Source organism: Rosa rugosa, chromosome 5, assembly GCF_958449725.1.
Source record: "Rosa rugosa chromosome 5, drRosRugo1.1, whole genome shotgun sequence".
Taxonomy (NCBI): Eukaryota; Viridiplantae; Streptophyta; class Magnoliopsida; order Rosales; family Rosaceae; genus Rosa; species Rosa rugosa.
This window is the reverse complement of record NC_084824.1, coordinates 11,249,079-11,271,483: the sequence shown is the minus strand read 5'-3', so window position 1 is coordinate 11,271,483 and position 22,405 is coordinate 11,249,079. Positions and strand designations below refer to the sequence as shown.

At 38.5% G+C, this 22,405-nt stretch overlaps 2 protein-coding genes and 1 long non-coding RNA gene across 6 annotated transcripts; 1 reads left to right on the top strand and 2 right to left on the bottom strand.

The window, feature by feature from the left end:
* Positions 1-6,439: 6,439 nt before the first annotated feature.
* LOC133711196 (heavy metal-associated isoprenylated plant protein 3-like) lies at positions 6,440-7,140 on the bottom strand. The gene is made up of 3 exons (XM_062137351.1): positions 6,982-7,140; positions 6,736-6,820; positions 6,440-6,609 (listed from the first exon to the last, which is right to left on the bottom strand). Exons 1-3 carry the CDS (start codon positions 7,138-7,140, stop codon positions 6,440-6,442), a joined length of 414 nt encoding a protein of 137 aa, XP_061993335.1.
* An 8,294-nt stretch (positions 7,141-15,434) lies between these two features.
* LOC133710974 (uncharacterized) lies at positions 15,435-17,501 on the top strand. 4 transcript variants are annotated; one of them, XM_062137127.1, is made up of 3 exons: positions 15,435-15,536; positions 16,028-16,762; positions 17,100-17,501. In XM_062137127.1, exons 2-3 carry the CDS (start codon positions 16,139-16,141, stop codon positions 17,316-17,318), a joined length of 843 nt encoding a protein of 280 aa, XP_061993111.1. In that variant the 5' UTR covers positions 15,435-15,536; positions 16,028-16,138; the 3' UTR covers positions 17,319-17,501. The 4 variants fall into 4 exon arrangements, with proteins under 4 accessions (XP_061993111.1, XP_061993113.1, XP_061993112.1 ...); XM_062137129.1 differs by lacking the exon at positions 15,435-15,536 and adding an exon at positions 15,569-15,684; XM_062137128.1 differs by lacking the exon at positions 15,435-15,536 and adding an exon at positions 15,600-15,693.
* Positions 17,502-18,935: 1,434 nt separating this feature from the next.
* On the bottom strand, positions 18,936-20,703 carry LOC133709404 (uncharacterized). Its single transcript, XR_009846279.1, has 3 exons — positions 20,572-20,703; positions 20,089-20,149; positions 18,936-19,045 (listed from the first exon to the last, which is right to left on the bottom strand). It is a non-coding gene; the product is annotated as an uncharacterized LOC133709404 (long non-coding RNA).
* Between the last annotated feature and the right edge of the window lie 1,702 nt (positions 20,704-22,405).

Genomic DNA, 22,405 nt, shown 5'->3' with positions numbered 1-22,405 from the left:
TTTTCGATGCTTGAGATGTACGATTGATATGGGCTTATTCTATCCCTACAGAGAGATGATGGATTTGGACCCATCACACACTAAGAACGCTGCAATACTAGCCTGCATCCTCTATCCCCATCCTAAAACAACATTAGTGTTTTGAAAGGTTTTGCTGATACTAGGTACCTTTCTGACCCACGCAAAGGTCGTTCCCAAATTGGTTATGTGATCACCATAGGTAAGACCGCAGTATCTTGGAGGTCTACAAAACAGACCCTAGTCGCTATATCTTCGAACCATGCAGAGATTATTGCTCTTCACGAAGAGGTTCGTGAATGTATATGGATTGGATCCATAATTACGCATGTTCGAAGCAATTATGGTTTGAAGTCTGCCACAGATGAGCCTACAAGCATTTATGAGGATAATGCTGCTTGTATTAAACGAATGAAGCAAGGCTACATCAAAGGCTATAACATCAAGCATAATCAACAACAACAGACTCTCCTTAAGATCAAAGTGAACTAGGCTCGATCTGAGGACAATGTGGCAGACTTGTTGACTAAGTCATTGCCCAGTTCCACTTTCGAGAAACATGTTGGTAGCATCGTTTGCGGAAGTTATCCAAACTCCCATCACCGTAGTCATTAGGGGGAGGTGCAGACATCAGGGGGAGATGTCTACATGTATTGTCTCGAAACGTGAAGGGTGTGTTGTACTCTTTCTCCTTCGACCGAGGTTATTTTGGTCCCACTGGATTTTTGTTACTCGGCAAGGTTTTTGACGAGGCAACGAGAGGAGCACGGCGTTTAGGCGACACAAGAGGGAGTGTTGAAGGACACCTAGATTATGTGTCTGGCCCAAACTCTAGTTACTTGTCTGAGTTGTAATAAGATTTGTCTTACAGATATTATCAGAGATATCCTAATCATTGTACGATTATGTTTCCTTGTAAGACTCTGATTCTATTCTTGTAATCCTCTATATAAAGAGGCCCCTATTATCAATGAAAGCACAACTCATTCTCCCAATTCTCTCTGCTATTATCTTTACATCCCAATTTCAGTTTTCCTAAAACAATAATGAAATTATCTAAAACAGTTATTATATATATTAAAATAAAAAAAAACACAAATAACCTAAAATTGAGAGTGGGTCAAAAGAAATTTTTTGATCCTCCTCAATAATACGTGCATTGCACGGGTATGAGGCTAGTTAATTATAACGATCCAGATTACATTGCAAGGATTTTTCATTTTCGGTCCATAAACATGTTTTGTTTCTAAGGCTTTACTCAAAAACGCTTCTTACTATGGGCAACTTTCACATTCCCTCACCCGGGTGATGGGATATAGTGCACAACATAACTTTCCTTCAACTAGGTGATGTGGGATGTAGTACACAAGGTCACATTCCTTCACCTGAGGGCTAGCTAGTTTTTGCTTTTAGGGCAGTAGCCACAAAGCTCCTGATTACACGCATTTATATACGTGTAATCATGTCTAAAACACTAGAAATAAGCCAATCCCCATGTCAATTAATATGTAACTAATCCATTTTTATTCATTTTGTAGCAAATAAGAGAAGTTGAGAATTTTGGAAGGAAATGGTGCAAATTTGGAACAATTTGGAGTTTCCGACAAAAAGACGAACTAGTCAATGCGAGTCAACTATGGTCAACGTCATCAAGGGAACGGAATCTAATTGCCTCCGATAGAATTTGCGGAAAGCATTGAGAAAGGAGAAGAAAGAAGAAAAGAGAAGAGAAGACAAGAAAAAGGGAAAAGAAAATAAATTCAGCCTTTGCTGACGTCAGCATCAGCCTTTTTTTTATCCTTCTTCCCCTCCCCACATGCACTCTTCACCATTTCTCTTTCCTTTTCTTTTTATTTTCTTCCTATCACTTGTTGACACGTGTCCCCTACATCTCTCTTGTTCCAACCCTACTGCTGCACACCCATATATATATTCCTAGTCCTTTCCACCAACAGGAGCCGGAAACCACAAAAACAGAGGCAGCCCCTTTGGGCTGCTCTCTTTCTCATCCTCTCCTCCTCCCTCTTCATTTTCTTTGGTTTCTTTAGTTTCATTTTGAGAATTTAGAAAGACTCACTCAAGGCTTTAAGGGAATCATCATCAAGAGCACCACACCTCTATTTTGGGTAGTTTGGTGAAGAAATTGCTTGGTTCATACTAGCTCATAGCTAGAAGTGACCAAGCTAACTCCCTCCTCTCTTCCTTATTATCTATTCCATAATTTTATTTGCTATTGATGATGTATTTGACTAGAGGTGGCAAACGGGTCACTAAGCACGAGCACGGCACTGGCCCGGCACGCTTAAAAGCGGCCCGGCACGGCCCAAGCCCGTTAGTGGCCCGACACGACCCGAGCACGTTAGAATAACGGGTCGGGCTGGGCCTAAGAATATTGGCCCATTGGCGCGGCCCGGTCCGAGCCCGTAATGGGCCCGGCACGGCCCGAGCACGACATATTGTGGGCCGGCCCGTTATAAACACAAAATTTCATTTTGTTTTTAAAAATATTAAAAAACTACAATGATGAGATTTGAATATTCTCCTTTTTATTTAAAATCTCATGACAATTCCACCAATGCTTTCTTTTATATTGTCAAAATAATGAAACAAAACATTATATCCTTGTTTTGACATAAGTATTTTTTCTAAATATTAAATATATGTTTACTAATAAAGACTAATCTCATAATAATACAACTATAGAATGAAGGAAAGAATAATATATACTAAATATTCAATATATTAATAAAGATTAATCTCACAATAATATACTAAAAACAATATATTTTGAGTTTTTTTTTTCTTTCTTTCTTATAGTGGAATATAAAAAATTATTAGAAATCTAATCTTAAAAAGTTAAGATTAAGAAAAACGTTGTAGAACTTAATTTATTTTAATTTTCTAAATAGTTAAATAAAATTAATTTTTATTTGTTCAAATTAAGATTTTAAAATTGTGCTTTATAGTGGGTAGGCACGAACACGGCCCGTTATTGACCCGGCACGAGCACGGCCCGGCACAATATGGGCTCGGGCCATGGGCCGGGCCGGGCTTAATGTTTAAGTAAATGGGCCGGCACGAGCCCGGCATGATAATAAATGGGCCGGCCCAAGCACGGCACGAAGCACGACTAGGCCCGTTTGCCACCTCTATATTTGACTATGGGTAGTGAGTAGTTCAATTTTGGGAGTTAGGGTTGTGAACCCCTAACTCCTCTTGTATAAATATTGATGCTTAAATTTTAATAAATGCAATTTTCATTGTGTATGCTTTAAATCCGAATTTATTGGTCCTTAGAAGCATGTTTCTAGGCTTTGTCAACCTTTGAAATTATGTTGTGGGCAATTGTGATGAGTAGATTGATAAATTGACAACTTATTAGTCTTGTGGCATCTAGGATTTAAGTGTGGTGACCATTAGCTAGCTTAATTGTAGCTAAGCTTGCTTGGGTCTCTATTATCTTGCTCTCTAGGCCTCTAATTTTGGATATTGTGGTCTTAACCGGCGTAATGCCCAAATTAGAGAGTTGATTGTGGCCTTAACCGGCATAATCAATACACCAAAAGGATAATTGGTTTAGTAGCCTTAATTGGTACTTGATACGGGACTCGACATATATAGGAAATGCATGCATTTGTGAAATTGACATCGATATTTGCAAGAGAGTTAGTGATTGTGAATAGAGGTGTAGTATCAAGTCAATTATTGTAGTGTTAGGGTTTGTCTTTTTTGTACTTTAAGTGTTAGAAAGCAGAAGAAGTTACTTAGGTGATATCTCATATTATCTTAGGTGATGTCTCATATTATCGTACCTCATAAAAGATGTGAGATCTTGTTTAATCTTTGATTTTACTATTTTTTTTTTAGATTTTAAATTATTTTATAGAGATTATGATAAAAAAGAACTAGGTATATTACAGAAGAACAAAATTTATAAACGTTTTAACTTTTGAATCTTACAATAAATATTTTTTAGAAAATTATAGGGGGTGCTAGAAATTGGGGTGAGATTCACAAATTTACTAAGCTGAAAATAGTATTTACTCAATCAGTTTACACATAGACTCCTAAATAGTAAATAGTTTACACACACACAGAGATAACCAGGGAAATTCTACAATATATTAACGTATGACAGTTATGACATACATCCAATTACCACTTTTTGGAATTAATTATAGAATTGAGAATCTATTTTACTCTAATGAGAACATTATTCACCTTAACGGAAAAAAATTCTTATTTACTACATGAGTCCTCAAAGTAGTAACATGAGTTCTTAAAGTGATGAGTTACCACATGAGTCCTTAAAATAGTAACATCTATGAGAAATGTACGTTATCATACTATAGTCTAACCCAAATAACCATAATGAAAGGTATACTTTATAAATCCACACAACTAGCAATTCTATATACTTATACAAATAGTTATGGACTCCCTTGCAAAAAACAAAAAAAACAAAAAGGAACAATTCGGATCATCAGAACGTGTGTTAAGCTCCATATGCAATATATTGTTAGACAACACACACAATTCCTCCATGTAATAATGACCCTCTGTTTTATCGATTAACATCAAAAAATATGGGTCTTTCTAAATGTACCCAGCAAATATCTAAGTGTACCCAGCAAACTTTTTATGCTAGCAAATTTTCCGATAATACCCTTATTTCAAACCCAGCAAAACTTCATCGAGATGAAGATTAATAAACCCAGCAAACTCTTCTGTTCTAAAATGAAGAAGACCAATCCTATATCCCGGAAAATATATTTTACTACACAATTCAAAGTCCGGCAAATATCCCGAAAATATATTTTCCGGCAGAAAGAAGACCTCTTTATTTGGGTTTCTGACTTGGTGGGTTGGTTTTGTTTTGTTGTGGCAGTAACTCTTTGGCGTTGCTGACGAGAGGGACTGGACCAAAGGTTGTGAGAGGAGACCCTTCCCAGTAGTCTCCTCATCATACCCCGAAGGTTTCATCGCACCATCATCATTTCACTCCCACCATCAGCGTCAGTGACAGTGCCCTCAAGTTCACCCATGTCCTACAACCTCTCTCCTGCTGGTAATACACATCCATCAATTCCTCTGTTTCTGTGTTCTTTGTTTTCGAGTAAAGAAACCAACCAATTTTTGGATACTGATGTTGAAATGATTTCTGTGTATTGAAATGATTTTGTAACAGAAAGGGTTTTTAGTGATTTTATTGTTTATTGATGTCATGGCTATGGTGGGATGTATCTGGTGCAGAGCTATATGAGCAGGCGATAAATAACGAAAAGGCTAGGGGTAGTTCGTTACGTCAACAGGCGCATTAGCAACACTTTCTGGAGCCAAGACATGTCGGTCTCCAAGAGATAAACGCGTCGTCAAGGATGAGACCACAGAAGAGGCGCATTAGCAACACTTTCTAGAGCCAAGAGGTAAATCACTCACGTACGTACAACCCAGTAAAGGACAGGGGCGGAGCCACGTGGGGACTCAGTGGGTCCCGTGCCCCACTCAGTTTTATATATATATTTTTTTTCTATACATGAAAAAGATGATAAATAGCTTGGAGTTCATAATAAATCATAGCCAGTCGACTTGGTGTAGTGGCAAAGCATGTATGGTTTTTGCAGATGGTCCCAGGTTCGAAACTTGAATGCTGGGAAGTTATGTTTTTTCAATTGTTTTCTTTTCTTTTTGAGAACATTAACACGGGTTTTTCTTATAGTTTTAAAGTTAAGAATATATTATGTCTCTATAATGAAAAATTATCTAATATCTAAAGCTATAAATTTTATTCATAAAGTATATAATTTTAAGAAAAATATTAATCTTACCGTAATTTTATTTTAATTTATTATCTTTAATTAAAGTTTAGGTACATATTTTGAATTCAAATTAAAAAAAAAAAATATTATAAGTGCCCCACTTGATATGAAATTCTGGCTCCGCCACTGGTAGAGCCATAGAGGAGCTTTGGTTGTCTCTTTGCTGGGTTTAATTAAACATATGGGTACTATTGGAAAATTGCTGGGTGTAAAAAATTTGCTGGGTATACTTAGATATTTGCTGGGTACATTTAGAAAGACCCAAAAATATTATACAAACCTCTTCTAGTAGATATGAGAACCCAGCCTCCAATTCCTTTTTTTTTTTTTTCCCACCACAACTTCCAACAAATTATTGAAATTAATTAATACTCAATGCTTCCCCCAAAAAAAAAAAAAAAAAAAAAAAAAAAAAAAACTTGTTCAAAAGGAATAATAGATGTCCAGTACCATTTGGTTTAGTGACATAGTCTCCCCTTCGTAAGTGGGAGGTTGTGAGTTCGACTCACGAAAAACTAGTTGTAGCATCTGAGTTGTTTATCTAATAAAAAAAATAAAAAAATAAGAGATGATATTAATTTAGTCGCGGTAGTTGCATGCATCTATTTTTGAACACGAGACTCGCCTTGTTCCTGAGTTTCTTCCATTTTTTTCCCAATCAATATTACTATCTTGTCCTTCCTCCGGAGGCGATCGATAAGCTTTTTGAGATCAAACCTTCCTTCCACTTTCACTAGCTTTTTCTCCTTATCAAAAACCACATATTCGACTCCTGACACAGAAGAATGCTTAAACTTAAGAAAACTAAAGAAGATAACAAATCAGAGTTTATAGTTTCAGATCAAACATTATATAGATAGAGAGCATAACAAATTAGGGTTTGAGTCGGATATCTTACCTTTTTCTGTGATGCAGCAATTTCTGACATCAATTGCACAATGGTCACAGTGCATGCTAAATTCTAGCTCAGCAGCCAGGCAAACCTAGAAACAGACAAGAGTTTCTGATCAGCCATCAGCCTGATCGATCGAGAACTAAAAATCATCTCTATCATCTATTTTTCTTTGCTTTCGATATTCGATATATATATATAGATTGGCAAACAATATTTACTGTCACCATGCCTGCTCTGCTTAGTGCTTACCTCTGGTTCTTCTTTCTCTCTTTTTTCGTTCGACTCTGGTTCTTCTCTTAAGACTGAGACTTGTTCATATTTTCCAGACCTTGTTCTCTGAAACCATTGCAAGGATTTTTTCTTTTTGGTAGTGAACCACTTCAGGGTTCTTTTCTTAAAACCCTTCATGTATGCTTTACTCGAAGCTCTTGAACTACTCTTTTTCTTCTTTTTTTGGCAATAAAGATTGGTATTTCAAAAGGCACACTTTGTCAACCGAAATCAAGTGATTGATGATTGGCAATTAAATTAAAATCTGATGAGATTTTAATCGTTTTACGTATTGAAATCTACAAAATCTGGTAACTTTACAAATCCTTCAAAATCTTCTGCTCCACCGGTTATTTTCCTTAATTGTGTACGTTTTTATTCTCTTTCAATTAAGAGATGCAGTAGAGAAATTTTGTCAAATCAAACCTAGGTTCCTCTTACAATCACGTGGAGATTCTTTCATTACAGTCGAGCGCTTAAGGCCGTAGAAAAAGTTTCACATCATGGGAGGTCTATATCGACGATTTTTCCTCCGATAAAGGTGTTTTTTTATTGTTATGGAGGATTTACTGACAAATATTTGTCAGTAAAAGCTTACGTCGTCGAATATTTCTTTGGTAAAAGTTTGTGCCTTTTTTGTGGAGGTTTTTACCTACTCAAACACTATTAAAGCGAGTTCTTTCTTAGTCATATTTTTTTTTTTTTGAGAGAATTAGTCAACCACTTTATTAATAATAATCATAAGAAAAATTACAACTTATAGATGTAGAAACTACATCAAAATATAAAATAACAAGAACAATACTAGACGCAACAATGCATCTGAAATAAAACCTAACAAGAGTATTAAGGGATGCAATTAAGCATTTGATGAAGCACCGGACATAATCCGAGCTATGTAAAACGGTACCAATAGTATAGCCGACCATACTTCCACGCAAAGATACACGTCGAATAGAGGGTAACCTTCTATCAAGGTAACCGGCGGTAGTGTGACCGACCTTGCCTATTCCATGCAAAAAAAATACACCGAATAGAGAGCAATCTCCTACCTAAGTAACCAAAGAAGCAGATCCAAAGTTCATAACAATTTAGGGTCCATAGAAAGTCTCCTGGATCCCAAATACGAACCCGAACAGCAATGGGCTCATACACCAGTTGCAAAGCCCCAATAATGAAGACCCAACCCAAAACCCTACTTGGGCCGTCCACCAGAGCAAAGGCCCAAATCCACAACCTGCTTTGGGCACCCAAAATCTCTCTTGGCACCCATCCCTTCCCTGACCACGGCCTCAATCTCTACTCCACCGCCCTTTGTCGGAGAAGGAGCATCCCAGCCCCACCAACTCGACGCCAATCTCCGCCACTAATACCACCAACCGGAACGCGAATCCCGCCCAGAGTACAATATTTGCTCCGCTCCAATTGCAGCTCCAGCGCACCAGGAAACGAGGTTGAAACCTGGCAGATTCCCTCACTTAGCCACACCGCCACCAAACCAAAGCCGCACGTCGATGACTTGAGTCGTGCCCGAGTTGGCCGAAGACTCCCGACTCTCGGTGCAGAGCCGATCCGAGATGGCAGCGCAACCATGGCATCTCCCCTTTGAACAGCGGCTCTGTCAGAGAAGATCTGGTGTGAAGAAACGGTCACAGGGCGAGATGCGAACCACGACCTGATAGTGGGCACGACAGGAGCCGTGCGCGAGATAACCGACACCGAGAGTGGTACCGGAACAGCACTCCATCGATGATGGAGGAAGGTACAGAGAGGCCGGAGGCGGCACTCTCCCAACCCTAGCAGAGCAAACCCTTTAGGTAACATCAATATTAATTTATTATTATGATTTAGACAAAAATATCTTTCTTAGTCATATTTAAATGGCAGCGGAACAGTATGTAACGGCTTATTCTGGCTTGTGATGAATGACAATCATTGATCGATTGATTAAAAAAAAATATATATATATATATATATACTCATATTCGTATTCAATTGTGCTTCACTATCATCGAATTTAAATTTAGTAGTCAGCTGAGGCTGCTGAGCACAATTGTGTAAAAATTAATTGCGTCAACAAATATAACTGGTTATTGTAATTTAAAATTTCCAAAATATATGAAATGCACTATTTTTTTTGAACCAAACCCAAATCCGGGTGGAGATATATATATATTCATCTAAAGCCAGAATAGGCCGTTACATACCCTTCCGCTGCCATGTACAGACAGACAAGAAGATAGTGGTAGTACCCACAGTGATACATAGAATAGACCTACTCATTAGACATGTCATGGATGTAGACATAGCGGAGATCCTCCTTTGGTACTACTCCAGAGGCGCTAGAGATACATAGAGTGCACAGAACGTGCATTAGCTTCCAAAAGACAAGGAATTATTGTAATTAGACTAACTAAAAATATAGAGATAGGCCTAGGGCAAAAAAACCCTAGCCCAAGTAGCCCAAGAAGAAGGCCCACTCAAGGCCCAACAGGGTTGGCTTGGCCCAAGATCCGGCCACCCCCTCTAGACCACCAACTTCCAGCGCAGCCCCTCCCCATTGCCTGCTCCGTCATGTTCTCGCCGCCCCGAGTCCGCCACGCCTGAAAATCCGACGAACACGCCGCCACAAGAAATACAACAGAACCACCACCGCCACAAGCTGCGTCATGCCCCAGTCTTTGCTCTGTCATATCCCCACCGACCCGAGTCCGCCACAGTTCGCCGCTCCTGCAAACCTGACGAAACACGCCGCCACAAGAAACACAACGAAACCAGCGCCCCACGAGCTGCAGCACCACAAATCCGTCTCAATTTCATCGAACCCGATCGATGCCGCCACAGATCGCGCCATCAATCCAAGCCTCCAACAACACGGGATCGTCCACCTCCCAGAGATCTCCTGCCAGAAACTTCAAACCCGACCCTCACCTGCCAGAACACATGAGCAACCCAATCAAAGGACTACCTAAACCCTAAAATTCAGTCCCCGTCCGGCAGCAAAACCACGTGACATCGGCGAGGCCAAGGCCAGCCGAGGTGCCAGGGCCGCCGCCGGACGAGAAGTTTGCACCTTGGTCGCTGCCGAGTTAGGGTTTCTCTCAAAGGGAGAGAGTTTAAAAAAAAAGCCGTAAAATTGTGAGGCTGACTTATGAAATGCACTATTAATTGCAAACCAATTAATTAATTCTCTTTCTATTCAATCAATCCCATATTTTCCAGTTCCTCAAGCCATCAAACACCAAACCACCAACTCCGGCGAAGAAAATCAAACACTTGAATAGACTCGAAAAGTGAAGAATTCTCATTGTATGGTTGAAGAAATCAGAAATAAGTTTTATTGTCTGTGGATAAATACTTCTCTTTCATTAGAGGAGATATTGATAGCCTTGATTGGCTCAGAACAAGTCTGCAACCTGTAATCTCGGGGATATTGACAGTTTGGTACTGTCCCTAAATTTAGAACAGACCACAATCTTACTTTGAAGAACAAGGTGCACAGAAGGATACAGACTTACAGAGTTAGCGAAACACACCATCACAAGGGATATCAAACCCAATGCGCCAATCAATTGACTATACCAAGATGACACAGGGTTCACACTTGAATAAACTAATACCCACCCATAGCAATTGTTGAATGATTCAGAACTCACCACATCGTATGTAAAATTTAAAAACCAAATAGCAAGGCAACAACTGCAGGGGTATATCTGAACGCCTTTATCAATAAAACACACAAACCCTGTCCACAATTTCACACAAACACTATCCGTGATTCACATATTCACATCAGGTCTGCACTGAATTGAAAATTTAAGGAACTTGTTATCAGAATACATACATCGATCCCTAACAGTTAAATTTGAAGAACAACAGTTGTTCAACAATTTGAGTCAGGCTAGGCGTTCCATACTCCTGTTGCAAATTTGTTTGCTCCCAGAAAAGCATCATGTAAACCAACAACACATCATGCCCCATGCAACACAAAAAAGTTTACTTCAGACGTTTAAAACTCCACAAGATTAGCTGACACTACTATGGACAACAAACACTTATTGGCAAAAAAAATAAAAAAATAAAGAAAGTTGGGAATAATAGTACAATTTCAGGGCTTTCAGCCTTGCAGTGGCATATCCTTCTGCGTTCATTTTATGAACATCTGACTAGACATCCCGCAGAATCACACACATAAATTAAGCAAGTACGAAGAACATTAATTGTACGGTACCACGGTGATGCTAGCTGAAGAACAAGATAAAAAGTAAAATAAAAAAGTACCTATTCATGGCAGAGGCCCCTAAGGGTTACCTAGTTAGACAAGTACAATGATATAAACTTCAAGCTTTCTTATGATGGTTCAGTTAGCAAGGTTGTTAGAAGAAATGTGTGGATTAGCTGAGTTTAGATATAAATATAAGGCTCTGAGCATTTTCATTTTCTTGTGTGCTTCATTTTCATTCTTTCTGATCGTATCTTCAACTTTTGTAACCACAGAGTGGTCTTACTATAATTCTTCAATTCTAGTAATAAAATCAACTTAAAGCTTTCTTTTGACTTAGTATGCTTCCTGCAGATTCTCAGATCTCCCTCAGATTTTCACAAGGGTAAGCTGCCACCATTATTCTCAGCTTTCTTAGAATGACTAGTTTAGCAAGATCACCTAATCTACAGTAACTGACAGAGCTCTAAATAGTGGTGGGAAATTGGGCAGAGTAGACAGTTGCAGTATATGGCTTGCATATATGGTAAAACTTACGTAAGTATAACTGTCTCTAGTGCTCTAGCTTCCTTGTCATGTTAGGAATGTTAGGGACAATATTCTCCGAACCATTAACACGAAAATCAAGAGGTTACAATAGGATCAAATTTTCTTTGAATGATGGAAATGATTTAATATCACTGCCCTCTTACAACTTGGGAATCTCAAGTGGACCATATTAGTGGCGTAGCTAAGAAATTTTATCTAAGAGGGTCAAAACTTAAGAAAGACAGAAACACATACTAAAATTACTAATCTATAGATTTAAAACTATATTATATAACTTAGTATATATAAGTAAATCTAAAATTGTATAATTGAATGAGTTGTTGACCATTTTGCAAAAGAGAATGAGAGCTTCTATTCATACCTCTAAAATTAGTATTTAGACCTCCTCACTTAATAGACCTCCAACTTACTTTTATAAATAACCAATATGTTATCTACACCTCCCTAATTTTCCCATAATACCCATCATCCAATAATATCAATAAAAAAAAAAAATTAGAGTGTTCTATTCATATACCTCCAAAATCAGTATTTAGACCTCCATCAATTTTTGAACATTTCATAATATTATTTTACTCTTGATATAACTAAGCTGAAAAAAAATAAAAAAAATTCAATTGATAGCTCTCTCCCCCTCCCTCCTCCCTTGCTTATTGTTGTATTTTGTAGCCTTGTAGGCAAATGCATCTTTAGAGACCAAGAGCAATTCATTTCTTCAACTTCCTAAGATTCCCTCGTTTCATATATTTGCTCGAACAATACGCTCCAATGAATGAGTATGATTTTAAGAGAAAGTGGTTTGTTGGTGTTTTGGTTAGAGAATATTGCATATCTGAAATTGACTCGAGGAACTGCAAAGTAAGGAACTGATCTGTTGATTTCTCTACTGCTTGGTAAGGATGAAGACCATAACAAAAATAAAAGGGAAAAAATGGCATGAGGATGACCAATATTTGTTGATTTCATACCTCTAAAAGGGAAAAAACTTTTTTTAATTATTTTTTATTTCTCTTTTGTGTCTTTATTGGTAATTTGACATGAGTTGACAAAGTCAACTATCACTTAAAAAAAGAAAGAGGTCCAAATGCCAATTTTGGAGGTATGAATAGAAGCTCCCAAAGAGAATAACTCAAGGAATAAAGCAAAAGAAAAAGAAACGGTTGAGAAGAGAAGAATAAGGGGACAACAAAGAGGAAAATATAAGATCGTGATTTTTTTTATCTTTTGATTTCTACCGTAAAGGATGTACTATATTTATATACCTCTTATTCTGGAATCACAATAATCGACCAGTAGAGATTCAATTATATAAAATGAATGTGAGACACGTCAAGACAAAGCAGAAGGGTCAATATCCTATTTCTATTTACAGAAGTCCAAATACTTCAACCAATCATATTCATTTTTTAAAAATGAGAACGGTCAATTGACCCTTTTGACTCTATAATAGCTATGCCCATAGACCATATCCCCAATTTCTTAAGGTAATGTCAAGTTTGCACCATCTTCACTCACCATCCCTTCAACCTTTAAAACCCTCAGCCTTTTGAAATCCTTAAACATTGATGACATTACTTTTTTACTTTCCCTACACCCAAAGTATAAAAGAGACTGAATGTAGTCACCTCTCTCATCTGTGGACAGCACCAATTCATCAACATTCATACTCAAATGTATGGTAAGTCTTCTAGCTTTCTCCATAGGTGTTCTCATCAATACCTTGTAAGAAGGAACATAATCGATCCATTGTTGTATATTTACATGTCAGAAAGTTTTCTTCTTCTGCCTTTATCAAACACAATTCTCGCATCAAATTACCATCCAACAAGTTTTGATTGTTTTGGTTGAACCTTGTTCTCCGAGGTGAACGTACAACACACCTATCTACTAGCTCATTTAAGAAGTTGTATGCGATATCTTCCAATATGTCCCCTAAATCTTTCTTATGTTGTCCCAAAGAGATAAAACCTTCGGCTATACACAGTTTTGTCAAAATCTTCACTGGAATTTCAGAAACCTTAGGAAAATGACTAAAATATAGAAAGCATGCCTTTAGGTGATAAGGCAGGTCATCGTAGCTCAGTGCCAAAACCCATAATGGACTTCCATATTCTGCTATGCATCCAAAAACGTTCCCACATAGTGTTTCTCACTTGTTAAATGTTTTAGCTGGAAGACCAGCAAAGCTTAGTAATGGCTAAGGACAACCCTCGACAATGTCTCAACATCTCATCTAGTAGTTTTTCTATCTTAGTATCTTACTGTGAATTTTGGAGTCTGCAAAATGAACAAATAAAAACCAAATTATCAGATTTTTCAGACTAAGCCATCATTCACTACAAAACCAGCAAAAATAAGAAAAAATATTAGGTGGCGTTCGGTAACGTTTTCAAGTCATCTTTTTCATTTTATAAAATGAAAATGGCTTGAAAATGCGTTCGTTGGTCTGTTTTCAAAAATACAGAAAATAAAAATTGAAAATGATTTTTTATTTTACTCATAAAACAGGAAAACGACAAATAGACGTTTTCACCTTTTCATTCTCATATTTTAGAAAACACGGAGATATATGTATACATTTTCATTGTTTTTTGTATTTTCATTGTTTTTGCTGATCTTGTTTTTGAAAATTATTTTTGGAATAAACTACCGGACACATTTTCGGATCTCAAAAATCCAATCTTGTTTTCTCGTTTTCATTTTCAAAATCGGTTTTTGAAAAATCATTTTTAAAAACGTTACCGGACAGGCCCTTAAGGATCCAAAATGAAGAATCATGTCATTTATATTGATGAAAATCTGAGTCCATATTAATTAATTTGACTTATCAAAAATGACATACTAGGTAAACAACACTAACAAACTGGACAAGTAAAACATAACAAAAGAAACTAGACAAGTAAAATATAACAAAAGGGTTTGGTAAAAAGATACTTTCAAAATTTGTTGTATTTCGGAATAAAAAGAAAACAATGTCTACACGCATGCACATCTATTGCCTCATTACGGGTGATAATTAATCAGCATTCTGCTCTTTGAGTCTTGAAAAAGGAAACGTAACTTGCAATGTATGTTCCAAATGTCATCCAGGACAACTAGATATGGTGTATTTTCTAGGAGATTATAGAGCCTCTTTGCAATTTTTTTATCCATCGTCTGAAAATTTTCATCTCTGTCCAACTTGGTTGGAAAATGAATTTGATTAGTTTCTTATTTTACTTTTAGATTAGGGTTTTAGAATACTTTATAAACTATGTTTTATGACGACCCTATATGTCGTTTTTGTACTATTTACTGAATTTCAATGAATGGATGATATTTTCTACTTAAAAAAAAAAAAAAACATTCCGAGTCAGCTGAGCTAACTAGCTCATCCTTCATCAACATCAGTGAAATTCAACTCCCACCATAATTTGTACGTGACTATTTTACAACTTAAAAAATAAAGTAGATTAAAATAGTAAAATAGTTTTTCTCAAAAAAAACAAAAAAAAGTAAAAATAGTTCTATCTGATCCAGATCCACCACGAAGAACCGATTCGATCAAAACGGCAAAACTCGCCTTGACACGTGTTAACAATTCCTCCTCCAACGTGGCATGACTGCCAAGTGTTAACCCCACACTAATACACGTTCAAATAGATTAACCCAACGCTGTAGTCACCCACACCTTTTCCCCCGGTGAGTTCGTCTTCTCCTTCGGACGCTCTGGTTTTGGTATTGAAAGAATCTTTTGCTTACTTTCTCCCTCACATCTTCATCTGTAAGATCTCTCTCTCTTTCTTCGTCTTCTTCATCTTGTTGGCATGCTAAGTATTATATATGAATTAACTTTACCCTGAGATCAAGTATCTGCTTATATGAGTTATATCATGAATCATGGTATTTTATGTACTGATAACACAAGAATGGTGATTACAGTTTAGTTTCATTCTTTACCGATTACTATATGAAATTGTTGTTTGCTACCTCAAACGTTGTTCTGTTGCACTTATCAATTGGTCACCATTGCATTAAGATGTTAAGCTTTCTTGATTGTTTCTGGATCGTAGCTTATACAATAAAAGTAATGATCCCCTGTTCCACTGGCCATTAATTTAAATCTGTTAAATTTCGTGACCACAGTTTCTGCTCGAATGTAAACGGTTCATTGATTTCATCTAAAACCTTTCAATAGCATATTCTAAGATGCATGTTGAAAATGTTTGGTTCTGTTTCTTCTTCATGACCCGAAGAGTTGGTTCCTCTTTTCAGGTTCCATATCACTTTCTAAGAAGATACTGAGTGATCCTTTCCCATACAGCTTTTTATAGCTCCCTAATTAGTTACCAAGAGCATCGATCATCTACAAGGAAGTAGACCACAATGTCTGGCGTATCGGTTGCTGTGGCTCCTAGGTCGGAGCCTGATAAAACTACAACTGCTGGATCACAACACCAGGAAAAGCCACATCGCCAACTGCACCAACAGCGGCAGCAGCCAGCTGTTGGAGGTGTCATGGGGTCATTGCGCGTAATCGAGCTCCAGCTCGTGGCATTCATCATGGTGTTCTCTGCCAGTGGCCTCGTCCCGCTCCTTGATTTGATCTTCCCTGCTTTCGCCTCCGCCTATCTCTTAGTACTGTCGCGCTTGGCCTTCCCATCACATGGTCATGTCTCTTCTGGCGCGCAGGAGATTTTTCAAGGAAGCAAATTCTTTAGGCTGTATGTGATTGTGGGAACTACAATTGGGCTGTTCTTGCCTTTGGCCTATGTGTTGGGTGGTTTTGCAAGGGGTGATGAGCACGCTGTGCGCTCAGCAACACCTCACTTGTTCTTGCTCTCCTTTCAGATTCTGACTGAAAATGTCATAAGTGGGTTGTCACTATTTTCGCCACCAGTTAGAGCACTTGTTCCGTTGCTTTACACAGTTAGGAGAATCTTTGTCATCCTTGATTGGATGAAGGATGTCTGGCTTAACAAGACTCTCCCTGCAAATGCACAATTGAAGGTACTTAATCCCACACTAGCTGCATTTAGTCTTTGCTACTTGTTTTTGGTTACTTTGGGTCTCGGTTTACCTAATCTGGCATGTTATAAAATTGTTGTGTATGTTGGAGATTTAGATATGTTTTTCCCACTTTAGAGATTTTAAGAGAGAGTTCTGCCAACTGCTAAGAGATGGTCGATGATTATGTAATTTGACATGTTAGTTGGGTTCTGGTGGAGTCTAAGAAAATTCTGAACTCGTAGAGTAATGTAACCTAACGTGTTTTACAGATTTTAAAGAAATTTCAGCTGAGAAAATTTCACTGGTGTTTTGAACTAACTACTATGATGGGTTGCAGGATGTTGCATGGTTTTGGTTTGGAAGGACCTTGGCTGTGGCCAACTTCTTATATTTCTCGATCAATTTGTTTGGGTTTTTGATTCCTCGATTTCTTCCAAGGGCCTTTGAGAGGTACTTTAGGGAGAGGGATGAAGTTCATTCCAAGACTGCAGAGGACAAGCGCTCAGCAGCTTTAAATAAATCGCAATCAGCTCCAGCAGATAAGAAGGCCGACTGAATCCTTGCTTGCTCAGTCTCGGTGCCATACACTCTTTTGTTTGTGGAAACCTACCTCTCGATTCTCACTTTCACTGCACCTTAAGCAATTCTCTGTTTGAACTTTGTAGTTTCCTTTAACTAGTTTGTTGTAGTCCTTTATGCATGGATTATATATCAATCTAAATGTGTTTGCTTTTTGTAAGTTTTGTTTCTCTTCTCCACACCCGATTTGAAGGGAAAGGTCTTGTCGAAGTCAATAACAAAACTCGCTCTCTGGTTTAAGCTGTTGGAGGTAGCCTAACTACTGAAAATCACTAGATTACAAAGCTCAAGTACAAGTTTTCTTTGTTTAATCGGTTAAACAATGGATCCGAAACTTACACGCCTATGGACTATGGTTGCTTGATTGGAACAGAGTACGGCTTTAGGAGAAAAGTGGCATACCCCAAAGGAAAGCTTACAATCAAATGCTTAACCTAACGGATACAAGAAGGAAAGTTTGAATTACAAGAGAAGTTTAGATCGAGAGGAGAGGAGGAAATGAGAACTCTGAAAAATAGAATTTGCATTACTCGTTGTGCCCTGTTCGTTTTCCTGTATCCCATGGGATATTGAATCAAGTATCACCAAATAAGGAACCTGAATGCCTGAATTTGTAAAACAATAACTATCCCATTGTTACAAACTCACTTAAACACGAGCAATATTTTACTCATCACAGTTAATTATCAAATTTTATTCATCAAATGATATTTTTTATTTTTTTTTTTTGATCCAAATCATCAATTTCATTCAACTCAAGCCAGAATGGCACGGATACATACCTTCCCTTGCCATACCAATGACAAGTTTAGGACGTGGTATGCTAGCACCACTCATTAGACAACCAGTGCTCACTTATTCAAAAGCGAGCCTAAGAACTATGAAAGTAAAACATAGTAATTAGGCAAAGTTCGAAAAAAACAAAAATAAATTACTCCTTTCCCATAACAGTTAGGGCTGGGAGGAATGGAAAGACTGTAAATGTGATTCTCTGAGCCGATCCTCCTAGATTTCAAAGATGAAACCCTAAAGAACTGAGCCCATTAGTGAAGTGGAAGACTTCTCCGGGGTGCCAAATACGAAACCCTAAAGGACCCAAACTGTTCAATTTGGGCCACACTTGGGTCCAGAACCCAACAACATGAACATGCCTATTTGAGTTAGGCAACTCACAAGAAATGGGCCTCCCAAATGATTTGGACACCCCACCAGAAGTAGGGTTCCTCTCACCGGCGACCATGATACCCTTTGCCGTCATCGATCTCTCCACCTTATGGTCTGATCGGAGAGTAGTGCCTGCTGCCGCCGCTTCCAAGGTCCAACCACAAAAGGATACTCCATCTGCAAAAATACCGGCGATGCCAATCCCATCCACCAGGCTCGCCATCGTTATCCCCACCGCCGCACAAACGTGGGCCGCCTCGACGCTCCATTCCGTGATCCGCCTCACAATCGCAGGCAGCAAATTCATATCAAGACCAGCCTTGACAGGACCCGCCCCGAATTTCACCCTGAAATCCGAGGTGGCCCTGCGGGGCCCACCTTAGATATAACTCTACCGAGAACTGGTCGAGTCGCCCCTAAAGTGGACTACCCAAAATAGTAACCCACAATAGATCAGAGCCAAACAAAGAAGTGCGGAAGCTATTCGTCAACTATGCCTCGATCCATGTACGCCCGACCTCAACTAATAGCGCCTGCAAACTGGGCATTAGAAACCGAAAGGCCCAGGGGAAAGTGGACGAAAAACGTTAGCGTGAGTGGACAAAAATAAACAATTTAAAATAAGAAGGATTTCATACTTTCCCACATTTATTTCATTAAAAACCTCGATGCATGCACAAATGGTAAAACACATTTAGCTTTAAATCCAAGGATTTCAAAACAGTAAACCGACTAGCCTCGCTAGTCAAAACATTCGAAAATAATATATCGTAAAACTGAAATCTCGTTTCTCAAGAAGATAAGACCAGCCCCGCTGGCTACAGTGAAAATCGGACTAGCCCCGCTAGTCAAGCAACGATAAGATATGGGGAAGAAGTTTCACCATACGAAAGAAGGGAGCCTCCCAGGCTCGGGTCGGAGTGTCCCACACTCTGGAGCATCCCATGCTCTGCTCTTACTCACCCACAAACACATAGTAAGCAGGGAGGAGTACTAATAGGCTAGCTAGCAATAAATATGACAACCCAGGTATGGCGGGTAAAAACCATTCAAATCCAGTAAATCTATAAGGCTTCCCCATAAGTCCCGCGAATAAAAACACACGAGTACGATTCCCAACCGTACCCGGAAATTCTCGTAAAAAGTCACATAAATCAACAGCGTGTCCCACACGCTCAAAGAATAATTAGATCAATTATAAATCGCAGTTCCGAAACAAAACCGAATCCAGAATCATCAATGAGGCATTCCCAATGCCAAAACCGTAAATCGATAAATAAACAAGAAATATAATTCCATCGAAATCTCATTTCGAAAAATATTCCAGAAATCTCAATATCGACGAATAAAATATATTAATAAATTCCGGAAATCACCTCGGAAAATAATTCGTCGAAAATCACTTAAATCACAAGTCCAAATCCGAGCGAATAAAACTCACGTTCCAAAAATCATGATGGAAAATCCAAGCAATATTCCAAAACCGAAATCATATCCGAAACTAAAATAATATGATAATTAATAAAACATTAATTCGAAAAATAAATGCATGCATCAATATTCAAAAACAAACGTCCACTCACAGTACTAGTTGGCGACCACGCAAACGAGTCCCTTCATCTAGCCGTAGCTCGCAACATTGCCCTGTACACAATTGTATTTCCGTAAACGGCAATCCGATAAAATAAATACGAACCTAAACGAAACCCGAAAATCTCTATCTCCGATACTTCTCAAATTCCACCCAAATCTCTTCCACAACACCAATTCCTCAATCTACATATTCCACAATGAAAACGAGGGAAATCCAACGGCCGGATTTCCCATAATTCCATCACAAAACTTCAAACTTCGGAAATTCACAAACAATTCCAAACTCCTCCAAAATTCACCAAACTTCACATACAAGCTCTATGATAATTATAGAATTTAACTAGCCATAAAATGAAATTAAAAAGCTACCCTAGCCGCCGCTACCGCCGCCACCAAACTTTGGCAGCAGCACCTACTCAACGGACCCAATGATTCTTTCAACTGTGACCAAGTCAGAAAATGAGCGGAAGTACCTCAACAATTAAGGAGAAGCTTGAACTCAAACTGTGAATAGTGACCGTAATCTTCCAATCGTCGATTCTTCCTCTACACTGCAAATCATGGCTCAAGGCTAGGGGGAAAATGATTCTTGGCAAAAACCGAACCTTCGACACCGATTTGGTGGCCGGAGACGGCCGGAATCGCCGGAAATCAACGAAACTCCAAATTGCTACAGTGAACTTCACGGCTCAAATCTAAGCTCCTCGGGCCGACCCACCGCAAAACACCACCACAGGCGCCTAGAGGGAGCGGAGACGAGTCCGCCGGTACCCGCCATGCACCGCCAGGTGGCTGGAAAAGGAAAGTGGCCGAAGTTGCAGAGCGACGAGGAGAGAGAGAAAAACGCGGGGAGGAGGAGAGAGGGAGAGAAAAGAAAAATTACCGGCCTCCACAGTAACTTTTCAAATTTATACTATCTACCATGAACAGTAACTTTACCCTTTTCGCTTACAACTTTCGCATACGAACTCCGATTTTTACGTACCACATATTCACGCGCTCGGTTTAACGTCCTCTACAACTTCCATGCAGAACATTTTCTCAAATTTTGACCCGAACAAAAAGTCAATTTTTAGGGCCACTAAAAGTACTAAAACGACAGTAAAAGTGAAAGTAAAGGTCGTTTACCGTCCAAATGACTAGTAAACCGGTAAATTCAGGTTAGGGACGTTACAATCTCCCCTCCTTATAAAATTTCGCCCTCGAAATTAACACGGACAAGTAGTAACTACACACGTCCCCAAATGTCACTTACATAGTCGATCACGTCAGGTAACACATCTTCCGAGACTTGTTTCAACGTCAGAACCAATATCTGACAGCTTAACCATTACCACCAGTAATAGCACCAAAATAGTAAGACCACTCAATTCCTCCAAAGCAATCCCTTACACGTATTAAACTCAAACAACAAACAATTTTCCCGGACTACAAAACACCATTCACCAAGTCTTCCATAAACGGTATCCATGATGGAGAACAAATTGCACTCGTCCAATATCTTGTATCAAACCACACAACACACGGATCTGAAAGTGGTCCCACCACGTAACAATCCAATTTCCTCGAATTAATCACCACTTGAATACTTCACCTTTATCAGTGACCAGAGTCACTAGGAAACACGGCATCTAGCCAGAAAAATCAGAATATTTATTCAATTTCCCTCTATAAATGGTTTCCAACACTGAGATTCCCCAGGAATCACCAAAAACTCCCAATAATATTTCAAATGCTACTTAACAACCGATCACATCACATGACACATCTACCGAAACTCGGTTCAAAATCAGAACCACAATTACTACTAGTCTCAATTCAACAATAATCCAGATTCTGAAACAATTTTATCATCCAGAGGCAGCCCAAAGCTATTGTCACTCGTCTCAGACACTCAAACAAAACCTCGAACTCCGATTTCCGCACCTTAATCCATGCTGTTGGATCATAATTCATATACATATTTGTCCCCTAAAACATGGAAATTACTTGTTCTAAAGTCCAAATTTAATGTTGACTAATCCAATTTCATTATTTCCCTAATCTTGTACTTTTGCTTAACCTTTGTGTTTATTTATATATATTTATTATGTTTTCCTTATCATGCTAGAAAATGATGGAGAAAAATGGAAATGCACTAAAAATGTCAACTTTACACATTTTCCTACTCCGGCTAGGAGAAACCAAGCCAAGCAAGGAAGAAGGAGCGACCACCTGACCAAATGAACTTCAAATGAGCTGAAACCTTCCAGATCCATTCTAGACATCCTAAGAAACATTTCTAATGAAGAGTGCAAGAGCCAAATA

Coding starts and splice junctions, on each gene's coding strand:
- LOC133710974 (XM_062137127.1), top strand. CDS start 16,139: ATGTCTGGCGTATCGGTTGCTGTGGCTCCTAGGTCGGAGCCTGATAAA. Junction 16,763..17,099: donor CTGCAAATGCACAATTGAAG/GTACTTAATCCC, acceptor GATGGGTTGCAG/GATGTTGCATGGTTTTGGTT.
- LOC133711196 (XM_062137351.1), bottom strand. CDS start 7,140: ATGAAGGGTTTTAAGAAAAGAACCCTGAAGTGGTTCACTACCAAAAAG. Junction 6,821..6,981: donor GAGAGAAAGAAGAACCAGAG/GTAAGCACTAAG, acceptor GTCTGTTTCTAG/GTTTGCCTGGCTGCTGAGCT. Junction 6,610..6,735: donor TTGCTGCATCACAGAAAAAG/GTAAGATATCCG, acceptor CTTCTGTGTCAG/GAGTCGAATATGTGGTTTTT.